The sequence below is a fragment of the Cryptomeria japonica genome, chromosome 3, assembly GCF_030272615.1.
Source record: "Cryptomeria japonica chromosome 3, Sugi_1.0, whole genome shotgun sequence".
Classification (NCBI taxonomy): Eukaryota; Viridiplantae; Streptophyta; class Pinopsida; order Cupressales; family Cupressaceae; genus Cryptomeria; species Cryptomeria japonica.
In genome coordinates this window covers 899,761,254-899,773,436 of record NC_081407.1, presented here as the reverse complement: position 1 = coordinate 899,773,436, position 12,183 = coordinate 899,761,254, and the positions used below count along the sequence as shown (strand labels likewise).

The 12,183-nt window shown below is 34.9% G+C and overlaps 1 protein-coding gene across 1 annotated transcript in view; it reads right to left on the bottom strand.

The window, feature by feature from the left end:
• Positions 1-12,183, bottom strand: part of LOC131066381 (structural maintenance of chromosomes protein 3) — a 152,014-nt gene that overhangs the window by 79,150 nt on the left and 60,681 nt on the right. Inside the window, exons 10-12 of the mRNA XM_058001134.2 lie at positions 10,966-11,211; positions 10,733-10,854; positions 1,414-1,558 (exon numbers count right to left, since the gene is read on the bottom strand). Of these exons, the coding sequence (XP_057857117.1) occupies positions 1,414-1,558; positions 10,733-10,854; positions 10,966-11,211 (513 nt within the window). The remainder of the gene's footprint in view (positions 1-1,413; positions 1,559-10,732; positions 10,855-10,965; positions 11,212-12,183) is intronic.

The following is a 12,183-nucleotide window of genomic DNA, read 5'->3' as shown; positions in this document are numbered from 1 at the left end:
GACCCTCAAACCAATAAATTATTCCTTCACTTCGGGAATTGCAAAGATTTTTACAAGACTCAGCAATTTTTTTACAAGACTCAGTGAGTAACTGCCATTGACTCAATGCAATTTCGTTTTGTACTCCACAATCTTCCTAGTCTAGGCAATTCCATGCAAGTTTTCTAACAGAGGGGTGGATCTATATGACATCTAACTACCAAAATTGTCTAACAGAAGCATTTATACGAAGTATAATATAATGAACATGAGGCAAGCATCATAGATTATAGAATAAAAAGGTAAACACATACACTAACATCCATTGAACCTTTCCATACAGAACCAGAATCAATATTTTCAAATCACTTACAATACTTTATAAGTACTTGATAGATACGCTGTCTCACAAGTGTATTTTCAGACTACAGGCCTTAGTCTTTGCAACAGTAAACCCGACTTTGCATAGTTACCAAGAAATGCTGCATAAAGAGTGTGACAGTGTAATCCTATCGCAATGTCCAAATAATAGTGGCTCAATGGACAATTCAAACAAGACACCTAGAGAAGAACATGTTACATATATATTTAGATTTTAGTTTTAGTTTTTTCACAAATTAATAGGTTCATGCCTTGCCAAAAATAGGCATGGTCTTTTGCTCAGTACTATGAAGACAAGGATTTTACCTGGTTATCATACATTACTAGAAAATGATAATGAAACAACAGATAGGGTCCAGTTCTTACTTACTTTCCTATTTACAACTTTTCCCTAACAAATTTCACAAGCAATTTTCTTTTGTCCTTCATCAATTTGCAAATGGCACATTTTTAGCATTAGATCTGTCAAAATATTCTTCAATTTTTCCTGTGGAGTTGATTGCAAGTATGGTTTGGTTCTCCACACAAACGTTTCTATTTGTTCTGAACCTTGCCTTTATTTCTTAATATCATACCCCATGACAGAGGCAGATCATGTTAAGAACAAGATAAGATCATTTATAAAGAGGCATGGATGCTGGATTTTTCACACTACAATGGAGCTTGGATCAAGAAATTATTACAGCTGATGAGTTCAATGTACAGTTAAGATTGTTAGAAATACTGAGGACCCATATGGTAATTGGCAACATTGTCAATCTCCGCTTTATTATTCACAATATGATAAATTATAGTCTACTAACTTGCAAGTGTCTAGAAGATGAAAAGTTTTAGTAAGAGATGCTAATTTGGAAGGGAGTTCCAATGGAACTATCTCCGAAGGCAAATAATCAAGATGAATGACTGCAGCAAAACCCAAAAATTATTACCATTTACATTCCAACATGAGACATCACACACTAATGCAATAAAAAACACACAAGCATTAGCAATATTGAAATATTAAAACAACTCCAATATATAAACCAGGTTTCCACATTATGAGGAAAGTACCTGAGCCATAGTTGATGAAAGTACACGCTGCAGATCATCAATCTCTTTTTGCAACCATTTGTCTCGAGCAGCCTTGCTTGAAAATTGAGTTGCCCGGCCTTGTTTTTGGTACAAGATACTTAGCTGCTTCTCTCGTTCCATGATGCTAAAAAAATGAGAAAAACTTCCTCTTAACAACCCATTTTAGAAAATAAATGAAAAAGATCATCAATGTTTGATACAGACAAAAATATTAGAAATTGCTCACAATTCCTACACGTCTTCCAGCCAATTCCATCATTCTTTAAGAGGTCATATATTTTTCTAAACTATTATTTTTCTCTATGCAAAGAGTCATGTTTTCGTAAACTTAAACACCATTGATTTTTTTAAAATATTCGCAAATTTAAAAATTCACCATTTATAAATTTGGTTGTCATACCCCGGCCTAAGTAACAGTATTAACCTTGTCTTAATCAACAGAAAATTTGTCTTATTTATAAGACATCACAAATTTTTAATCCACAGAAGGCAGCAATCAATGATTAACAACAGCAGTGATTAGAATATAATAACACATACAAGCAGCACATGTGTTACAAGGGTCCTTAAGCAGTGATAAAGAAGTGAATAGGGCAGTGTTTGGTAGCGAACAGATGTCATTAAAGGATCGGACTTGAAGGGGAATTGTTAAGAAAGGTTGCATCCATCTTAAAGGGACAGCCACTTCCAAATGGTTGTCTATCCTCAAAGAGACATGAAGATATAAAATATGGAAGACCACGCTGGAGAAAGTCAATCAAGGAAAATAATTCAATCAGCATCAGTGCTCATAAGAGCAGATCAATCCCTAATATATCAGCAATCAGGAAAACAGATCAGATCCAAAATGATTATTTACTGCAGAAAATAGTAATCTTATTCCATTTGTTGTATGCAGCATAACAGTACTCTTATGAATAATTATTCTCATATAGATAGAGACAATAATAGGCAATGCAATATTATATTTGATGCATAACCTCTCTTATATTGGATAGGAGCAATAATATTCAATATCTGGATTCTTAAATTGCTGCAATCAAATCCTCAGTGGGTTAATAGGCGAATAAAAAGAGTGGAAACTATCATGAGATCTTTTTCTACGTACACCACCCCATGGTGGATGACTGAGGCGTCTGCCACATGTGGGCAAAGGGGGGCAAAGTTGTATCCTGCCCATGGGCTTAGATGGGAAGGATGCTCTGGACACCCTATTGTGGTTTTCCCCACTAACCTCTACCATGGTTGATTGTCATAATGGGATTTAAGAGATTTCAATCATAGAAAGGTGCATAAGGCAGCATGGATAGGGAGGGCACATACAAGCTTAACCACCAAGCACACCACCTCATATGGATGGTGGACTGCCACATGGCACCAAGAGGGATGGTATATCCGCTATTGAGCTTAGCGTGGGAACAGATTCAAGCGCCCTATCATGTTTCTCATCCAAGCCCTAGTATGGTTGAACTCCAATTATGCATTGTAAAGCTTATCTAGAGATGAAATAGTTATAAATATATACTATCTAACCCTAGTCGAAATGATGGGAAAAAATCGGCAAACTAAAAGTATAAGATTTTTTGAAAAAATAAGGAAAAAGTCGGGAAAAATCAGATTTAAAAAAAAAATTAAAAATCATAGAAAAAGAGACAAAAACTACTTTTTTTCCAAATTTAAGGGCATTTCCATAGCATAGAGATATAAAGAGCAAATAAAATAGAGAGTTTGACCCATGAACTGTAGAAAATAGATTTCTGTTGTTTATATTCATATCATTGATGTTCTGAACTTTATCGTGTACAAAAAGACCAAACATAGGCAAATGTTCACTTTTTAAGAGGGCACCAAACAGTTGCCTTAACACTTTGGCCTCTTGGAAGTGTCCCCTAAACAAGTTTTAAACTAAAATTGGCATCCATATTTTTCTTTCTGTGCAAGTTGTTTTTCTAGGCCTGATTTTAGAGTTAGAAAAAAAAAATGCAGCAACATGGAGGCAAGGGTGGAAATGGAGACTCTTACTATAGTGGAGCCATCTTAAATAGATCATTGAAGAAAACATTTTCCATTCCTAGTCTGAGAAGGTTAAAATGATTACGGGGCAACATGACATTGGAAAAACTATGTTACCCCAAGTTTCTGAGATGGGGACAGCAGGGGACAGGGGGACGAGGTTCCGGGACGATTTTTATATTTTGTCAATTTTGGGGACAGCATGGAGATAGCAAAGGGGACGGCTATATACAATATAGGAAAGTTTAAAATATATAGGGAAATTTTAAATAATGATATGAAAACATGGATATAGCATGCATATGAAAACATTAGAGAACCCTAAATTCATTGTCAATACTCAATAACACAATACGCATTCATCATTCAGAAATTAGAATTCATTGTCAATATCCATGTGATATTAAAAAACTAACATACAAAATGCCCAAGGCATACACTACTGCCATATAGTTTCATTTTCAAAATACCGAAAAACAAAGTATAAACATAAGATTTTGAAATCATGGCAAATGCAAGGCTGCCATGAAGTTTCCACTTTAACATTCAGGACGTAAGGGGCGTAAAGGAGTACAGAATATTAGTATTTGTAGAGATTATAGGTTGCAGTACTACACCTTTGACTGTAAGCACTTCATGTATCAACAAATTTATTGCTAAAGAAGCAATATAGCAAAATTACCTCCCAAAAATTTATTAAATGTCTGATCTGTAAACATAGTGCATCATGCCTTCCAAAATGTGGGCAACCAATAGATTTGAATATGTGATAACTTATTTACTGAAACAAACTGAACAAAAATGGCAACCATCAATATTTCACTCTCAAAATACAATTAATCCCCCATCCTGGAAATGTACCATTGCTGAGGTGTGGGGACCAAAAAAAGAAATAAATTTTTATTTTTTTTTTTACATTTTAACCTATTTTTATTTTTAAAGGTGCTGGGAAAAGGGGGACGGCTAGCCATCCCTGGGGCAGTTAGGGGACATCACAGGTGTCCTCAATCGTCCAAGGGGCAGGGGGACATCCCCTTTGAGAATCACTACCATCCCCAAGTTTCCGGGACATTTCCCACAGATTTTGCAATTTTGTGGACGGCAGGGGGACGTCCCTTGGCTGTCCCGAAGTCCCCGAAACGTCCTTGGTATGGGGATGGGGGATTTTAGCTCGGGGATGCGTCCCCAAGTAATGTAGTGGAAAAAAGATTATGTAGCCTTAGGTAATATAAAATGCATTTCTTTCTAAAAATTTAGAACAGCAGTAATTCAACGAAATATTTGGACAGTAATGCCCAATAAAGTAGATTTTATGAGTAATTGCAAAGCTTGAAGTACCTAATTACCAAGGATGCTACTTGGGAGGTTTCATCTTTGCAGCTCCATGCTTTCTTAAGGAGTCCTTCCCTCACAAGGCTATTTTACATTGCTCTTGTGATTTTGAGTTTAAATAGTTCACCCCATTGTTTGATTTCATATTTATTTATGCTGAATCCTTAGTTATTGTTTTGTAATTTAGAGCCCTTTACTATTGTACTTCTCTGTTAAAATTAAGTCTTACTTTTTAAACACCATGGACATGATATTGGCTGTTCAATTATAAGCACAAAAGGCAAAAATGTACATGCAAAAAGGCAAGTTTTCAAATTAAAATTAAGAATTATTATAGCCTTGGCAAAGATATTTTCCCTTTAAAAAGTAGTAATGAAGACCATTTTTTAGTCTATATATTGTTTTCACTGACAGAAATTATCTTATCCACTTTGGTTCTATATAGTGTCATCAAATGCTTCCATTATACCTTTTTGTAGACAGTTTGCTGGTAGGGTGATTGTGAGTTAAGTAGCTGAAAGAGTAGCTATTCTTAAATAACTAAGTTACCGGGCTCGGCCATATGGGCCCCTGTATTGCCAAAATATGATTCGGGTTCAGGGATCATGTACGGTTCGACATTCGATCCACCTAGTTCTGCTGACATTTTGAACGGCTCTGCAGATCCTCCGCCTGCTTCTGTCTGATACAGCTCTTGGTCAAAGTACACACCACTAGCAAATACGACCATTTCCCCAACTTGAATCTCGTTCAATCCATAGACACGTGCAATCCCATCTACGACTGAGACCACTCGACGGTGGAATGCCCCCCCCCCTTAAATCTACATTGGCCCAACCTCTAATAAAAAATCGGGAGAGGTGGTTCATCATTGCATTCGTATAAAATGGTGAGAGGCCCATCTCTCTCTCTCTCTCTCTCTCTCTCTCTCTCTCTCTCTCTCTCTCTCTCTCTCTCTCTCGGGAGAGGTGGTTCATCATTGCGTTCGTATAAAATGGTGAGAGGCCCATCTCTCTCTCTCTCTCTCTCCCTCTCTCGGGAGAGGTGGTTCATCATTGCGTTCGTATAAAATGGTGAGAGGCCCATCTCTCTCTCTCTCTCTCTCACTCTCTCTCTCTCTCTAAAGATTCTATACATAATATGATTCAATCTGACTGGATGATCCAACAGGCAGCCAAGGATATGATTACGGGTTTATTAATTTTAAGGTTTTTTATAAATTGAAATTCAATGATATATAATATAAATATATTTATTATATATATATAGAATCTAGATACACATATATATACACACACATATATAGATACATACATATATTATTATATACATATATATGTATAGATATCTAAATACATATATATGTATATACACACATATATATGTATATGTATATATATGTATGTATGTATAGATATATACACATATATATCTGTATATATATACGCACATATACGCACATATATGTATGTATAGATATATATGTATGTACATATATATATATATATATATATATATATATATATATATATATATATATATATATATATATATATATATTTATCTATATCTATATATATATCTATATCTATATATATCTATATCTATATCTATATATATATATATATTTCAAAATTTTGCTGAACCGGGTTCTCGAACCCGAACCTAAACGGGCATCTTAGTTAAATAAAGAAAGAGAGTAAAATAAAGGAATGGCTTACCTTCAAGAAAAGAAAGGCATTGGTTCATCTCAAGCGAGAAGGTTAAGTAGTTTTTGTAGGCCCTACAAAGCGTAACAAATGTTTTTTTTTGTTATCCTCTCTTACTCTTTCTTTCTATTGATGTGTCATGTTGATCTATTTCTAGTGAGGCTCCAATCTGAAACCTGCCAATATAATGAGTGAAAACCTAACATATGATTTCCTGAAACTTGAAATCTTTGATTTTTTAAAATGGAGCTACGTGCTCTTGTATACAGAAAAGCCCAGCTAAATAGACATATAAATCTGGAATTGATATGTAAATGCAAACTAGGAGAGCAGAAAATGCTATGCTCAACCTCTAACTCTGCTGTAATCTGGCAAATTTGAAACTAGCAACAAAATTTGATTTTGTTTCTCTGAACTGTAAAGTAGACCTTTCTAAAAGATCAAAGACTTAAAACATCAAATGGCACAACTCTAGGAATACAAACAAATCAATACAAAACTTTAATTGACATTATTATAGCATATGCAGACAGTGTATAGAGTCACAATTAAATCTTAGTTGTTTTTTCAACATACTTGTTTGCTAGGCCTTCAACAACTTCTACTGTTGTATGAGTATCTGCAATCCACCACAACTTTGCTGCTGGAAGACATCACACGACCACCTTTTATCATTTTTTTGGCACGTTTCATAGGTTGTGGGAAAGGAACACAATGTTTTGCCAGATTAATCATGATTTTCAATGAGATTTTTGCAGATTCAGCATGCTTTAAATTGTTATAAATTGTTGACCAGAAGTCAATGATTTTCACTATAAATTAAAGAAAAATAGTTGAGATGTCTGATTTCTTGGAAATCGCAATTAATTGGAATTTTTTCCAGATTTTTGCGTCTATGGTCTAACATGATTGCAGGACCTAAATCAGGTTTTATCTTGATGAAGACATTTTATTGGTAAAAATATGATTCTAACCATGTTAAGTTTTACTATTTTATTGGACTTGTGATTCGAGGGCAAGAATCAAGATCATCCCAAAAGGGGAAATTACATTGGTCCGCATAGAAAGAACAGCAACTTCATAGAGGAAATGACACATCACCACTCCATGGCTATAATAGTGAACGCAAATTAATTCCAAAGATAAGACGGCCTTTCAATAAAGGCACAAGTATCATAAAGTAGGCAAAAGAGTCTTCAAACAGTAGAAAATAGCCTAAAGAAAGTCTGCAAACAAATAAGCATTCCATTGTTTGCTTCAACTTGAGCAAATAAAGCCATGTAGCATATGAATGTTGTATATCTGTCTGTGTTTATAATTTGGAATCAATAACCATTTTGTGGCCTTGCATTGGAAAAAGAAATCTATCACTAACAATCTCATGTAGCAAGTTATTCTCACCACTCTCCAAACCAAAGAAAAAGTGTACAAAGAATACAATGAAAAACCAATACAAGCTGTAAAGAACACTCTTAAAATCACAATTATAAGCAAGGAAAGAAGAAGAATATGTTGTCCAAATGCATCAGCGAGATCAATTGCACTTAATGCAACCTGAGCAGACATTGACATTCAGAATGTTGGAAGCTTTATCCTCAAACTTGCCCAAATATTTGTACATGTGAAATGCAATTTATTATATTTGGCATTAAGAATGTCAGAAGCTTTATCCTCAAACTTGCCAAAAGCTTTTTTATTTTCTATTCCCTCCAAGATATTAAAAATTCAAAAAGGATATTACAGAGGAATAGGTATCTCAAATCAACAAAGAAGTTGCTTATCCACCTAAAAGCCAAGTGTTAGTGGCAAATGATGAAGCGCAACAATATAAAGAAGAAAACATCAAGAAGGATCAGTCAATAGCGGTATCCTCATGTCCAATGCAAGTGTATAATTACGAGAAGTCACTCTTAGATTGTAAGAAAGCAGAGAAGCATCTCAAAGGTGAATATCAAGCAGCCACCAAGCCCTGTTTGAATGCATAAATGTGGACAGCCAAAGGGACTATAAAGGATTCAGCCCAAGGCACCCTAGCATGGAAGCATGGGACTCATTTCTGTATCAATATCATATTTGATGCAGAAAACCACACTTGGCATTAATGCCTATGTAAATTGATGATTGTATCATGCACGTAAGAAACAGCAGTAGATGTCGCCAGATCGTAGCATGCAGTTTTAGTGGTTGTAAGTGCATGAGACATGGTTGCACCAGGTTGTTCAAAATGAGTTTGTATGACAGCTGCACCAGGTATCTACATGCATGTTCATAAGTCAAAGATTTTCCTTTATGATAGATGAAAAGAGACTTGCCATTCAATCAACACTGTTAAGTATTGTAATCATGGTGAATAGCACTCCACAAGAAAGACTGGGGAATTAAAGGTAGCATGGGTTGGTGCACTCATCACCTTCATAGATGCAAAACTCGCAGAGTATTCACAGAATTCACAAGTACTTGCAAGCCAAATCGGCACCAAGTAACCTGCTGGCAGTTTTTTCTAAAACTCATGAATTTTCCCCCAAAACTAGTCAGAACCTCACTAAAACTTGCAATTTTTGCTGGAAAAACTCACCGAATGAGAACATATAATCAATTTTTTCACGAGTTAAAAAATTTTGTGATGTTTGTATTTTGGGCACATGTTGATGGCTGGCAGCAACTTAGGGCACACAAATAGATGAGTTTTATTTGGCTTTAATCTCCTCAACTCATGCATCTATGTATGACTCTGTAAAATCTGAAAATTCCATTGTTTAAACTTGAAAGATTGAACAATATTTAGTATTTACAGACTTACAATTACTGTTAAATGGCATGACCTGCACAGTCACAGACCATGGTCCGTGATGGATATCCCTTAAATGATCAAAGCTTCAAATTCAAACAACTTAGGGCACACAAATAGATGAGTTTTATTTGGCTTTAATCTCCTCAACTCATGCATCTATGTATGACTCTGTAAAATCTGAAAATTCCATTGTTTAAACTTGAAAGATTGAACAATATTTAGCATTTACAGACTTATAATTACTGTTAAATGGCATGACCTGCACAGTCACAGACCATGGTCCGTGATGGATATCCCTTAAATGATCAAAGCTTCAAATTCAAACAATTCCATTGGATTCCTTTCTATGCAAGGCCACTGGTTGTACTTTTCATAATTTAATATGCTTTGATTCCTTTCTATACTGAAGCCTGAATGTGATGAATGAAAACTTCAAAATGTTAAATTTTCACATTTACAAATAAATGTTGACCTGGTATAAGGAAATTTTTTATGTAGCAATTTTTTTATTGTTATTTTTTAAGTTTAGGCTGCTAACTAGGGTATTACTGATTTTTTTTTATGTTCTCTCCCTTTTGCTAGGTTTCATTTTCATTTTTCTAAAAAGTATATTACTTTTGATAAAAGAAGAATTAGTGGCAAACCTAAGGATCCTTGCTAGAAACATGGGACACCAAGTATAATGTAAGGAGAGGTTATTTGTATCCACTACACTAACAATATGACAGGAGGCATAAATTGTCTCAATTATCACCTTGCACAAATCCCTAGCCGACATATTACGCCATGTACAATAGCTAGTTTAGAGGTTAAAAAACAGGTAAAAGCACTCCTTGCAACATATGACCAAAGGAAAGCAACGACCCAACAACTGCAAAGGCAATGGGAGCCCAAAACTCAAATCTGCCCTTTTGACACTTAAATACAGAGTCATTTTTTGTGCGAACAGAATTAAACTTGTGTAATACCATTTTGAACATCATGATAAGTGAAAGGATTTATAGTACATACCTTTGATGTCAACAGTTTTGGCAGTCATTGGAGATCTCAAATTTCACAAATTAAATTTGAGTTCTTCCAAAACAACTTCTTTAAAAGTATGTCATATCTCACAAACAGTAATTCAGACTCGAAAGCCCTAAACACATCCCCCTCATACAAATATATTATATAGTTATCATTCAATATTTTCACAACAGTAGAATTATACTTAGCAAGTTAGCATAAAAAATTTAGAATCAGTTATGCATTTTCAATCTTAGATTTAAATGGACACAATATACAGCTTCCTTTCATGCTTATAACTCTGTTACAGATAATCTTCCCAACAGATAACTCTAAGGATCATTCCCCGGATTCTAGCAACTATTGTTTCATATTAACATGCACACACGGTAACAATAGAAAGTTGAAACAGAAGTGAAAAAGGCACAAAAACATATTGTCACATTACCCCCTAGTTATCTCCTCCTCCTCCAGCAATTGCTGATCATGCAAGGGCCTAACCTTTTCCAGTTCTTTTCTTGATTTCTGAATTTCCTTTTCCAAGCTCTTTAGCTCCTTTGCTACATCTTCCTAAATAATGAACATTAAACAAGCACAGATAATAGGGAGAGATATCATGCATACACTAATACAAAACGTCCAACCGAAAGAAAAAAATCTAATGATTTTCTATTGACAGACCTTCATTCGTCCTTCTCCACTGATTCTCTCTTCTAAATCTCTAACATCCAGTTCAACTTTTGCATGCCTTTTCATTGTTTCCGTTTTCCGCTTCTCTGCAGCATCCTTTTCCTTTGTCATAGCTTGAGATTCTTTGCTTAAGTTTTTCAGATCTTTCTCCAATGTCTTGAAACGCTCATGTGCCTCAAGAACACTATTATACATGCTAGTTGATTTTTCAGATACTTTAGCTCGAGCTTCTTCAATCTGCAAACCAAAACAGAGCATCAAGTTAAGCTTAATGGATCATATATACTGATATGCATTGGTACTTCAACAGGAAGCAAAGGAACAATGATTGCATCAAAAAGAGACATTAATAAAATAATAGGTGTCTCTTATTTGCATCCCAATAAAACATGGCTAAATTACTTCAGATAGTTTCAGTTATCCCTAACAGCACTCTAACTATCATTTTTAGAATGGAAACAGTTTACAATGACCACTACTTTTGGTCAGAATCCATGCACATTATAACTATTATTTTAATATTTAGAAAATGACAAAATATTAGCTTGTCATCAGTCGAACACAAATCCCAATAAAACATGGCTAAATTACTTCAAGATAGTTTCAGTTATTCCTAACAGCACTCTAACTATCATTTTTAGAGTGGAAACAGTTTACAATGACCACTACTTTTGGTCAGAATCCATGCACATTATAACTATTATTTTAATATTTAGAAAATGACAAAATATTAGCTTGTCATCAGTCGAACACAAATCACCCTAAGATAGAGAATTGAAAATATAAAAAAATCCAGACTATAAAAGCATTCACAAACTGTTGGTAATACATAACCATCTTCTCATTGAATTCTGCTAAAAAATGCATTTCTAATTAAATTTAAGCAATTTTTTAAGTTCCAAGTTTTTTGCCGAGTACTGGCCGAGTTTTTTTTCAGGCCTTGGCGAGTTTTTGGTTTTAGCGAGTAATTCAACTATGGTTTCCACCCACCATTACATAGTAGAGAAAGACAATCCTGGTAAAGATGATGGAATCCTTGCTGCTACCCCAAAGAATCCCTTTGGGGTTGAGACTCTAGAAGCTCAAACAAAAACAACACAGGCCCCTGAAAAGATGGTGTTTGGTACTCTTGAAGCGGTGAGGGATGGCATTAAGGCAGCAAAGGAGCTCAAGTCAAGTGAGGAGAGGGTAGATCATACAAGGAGCTCA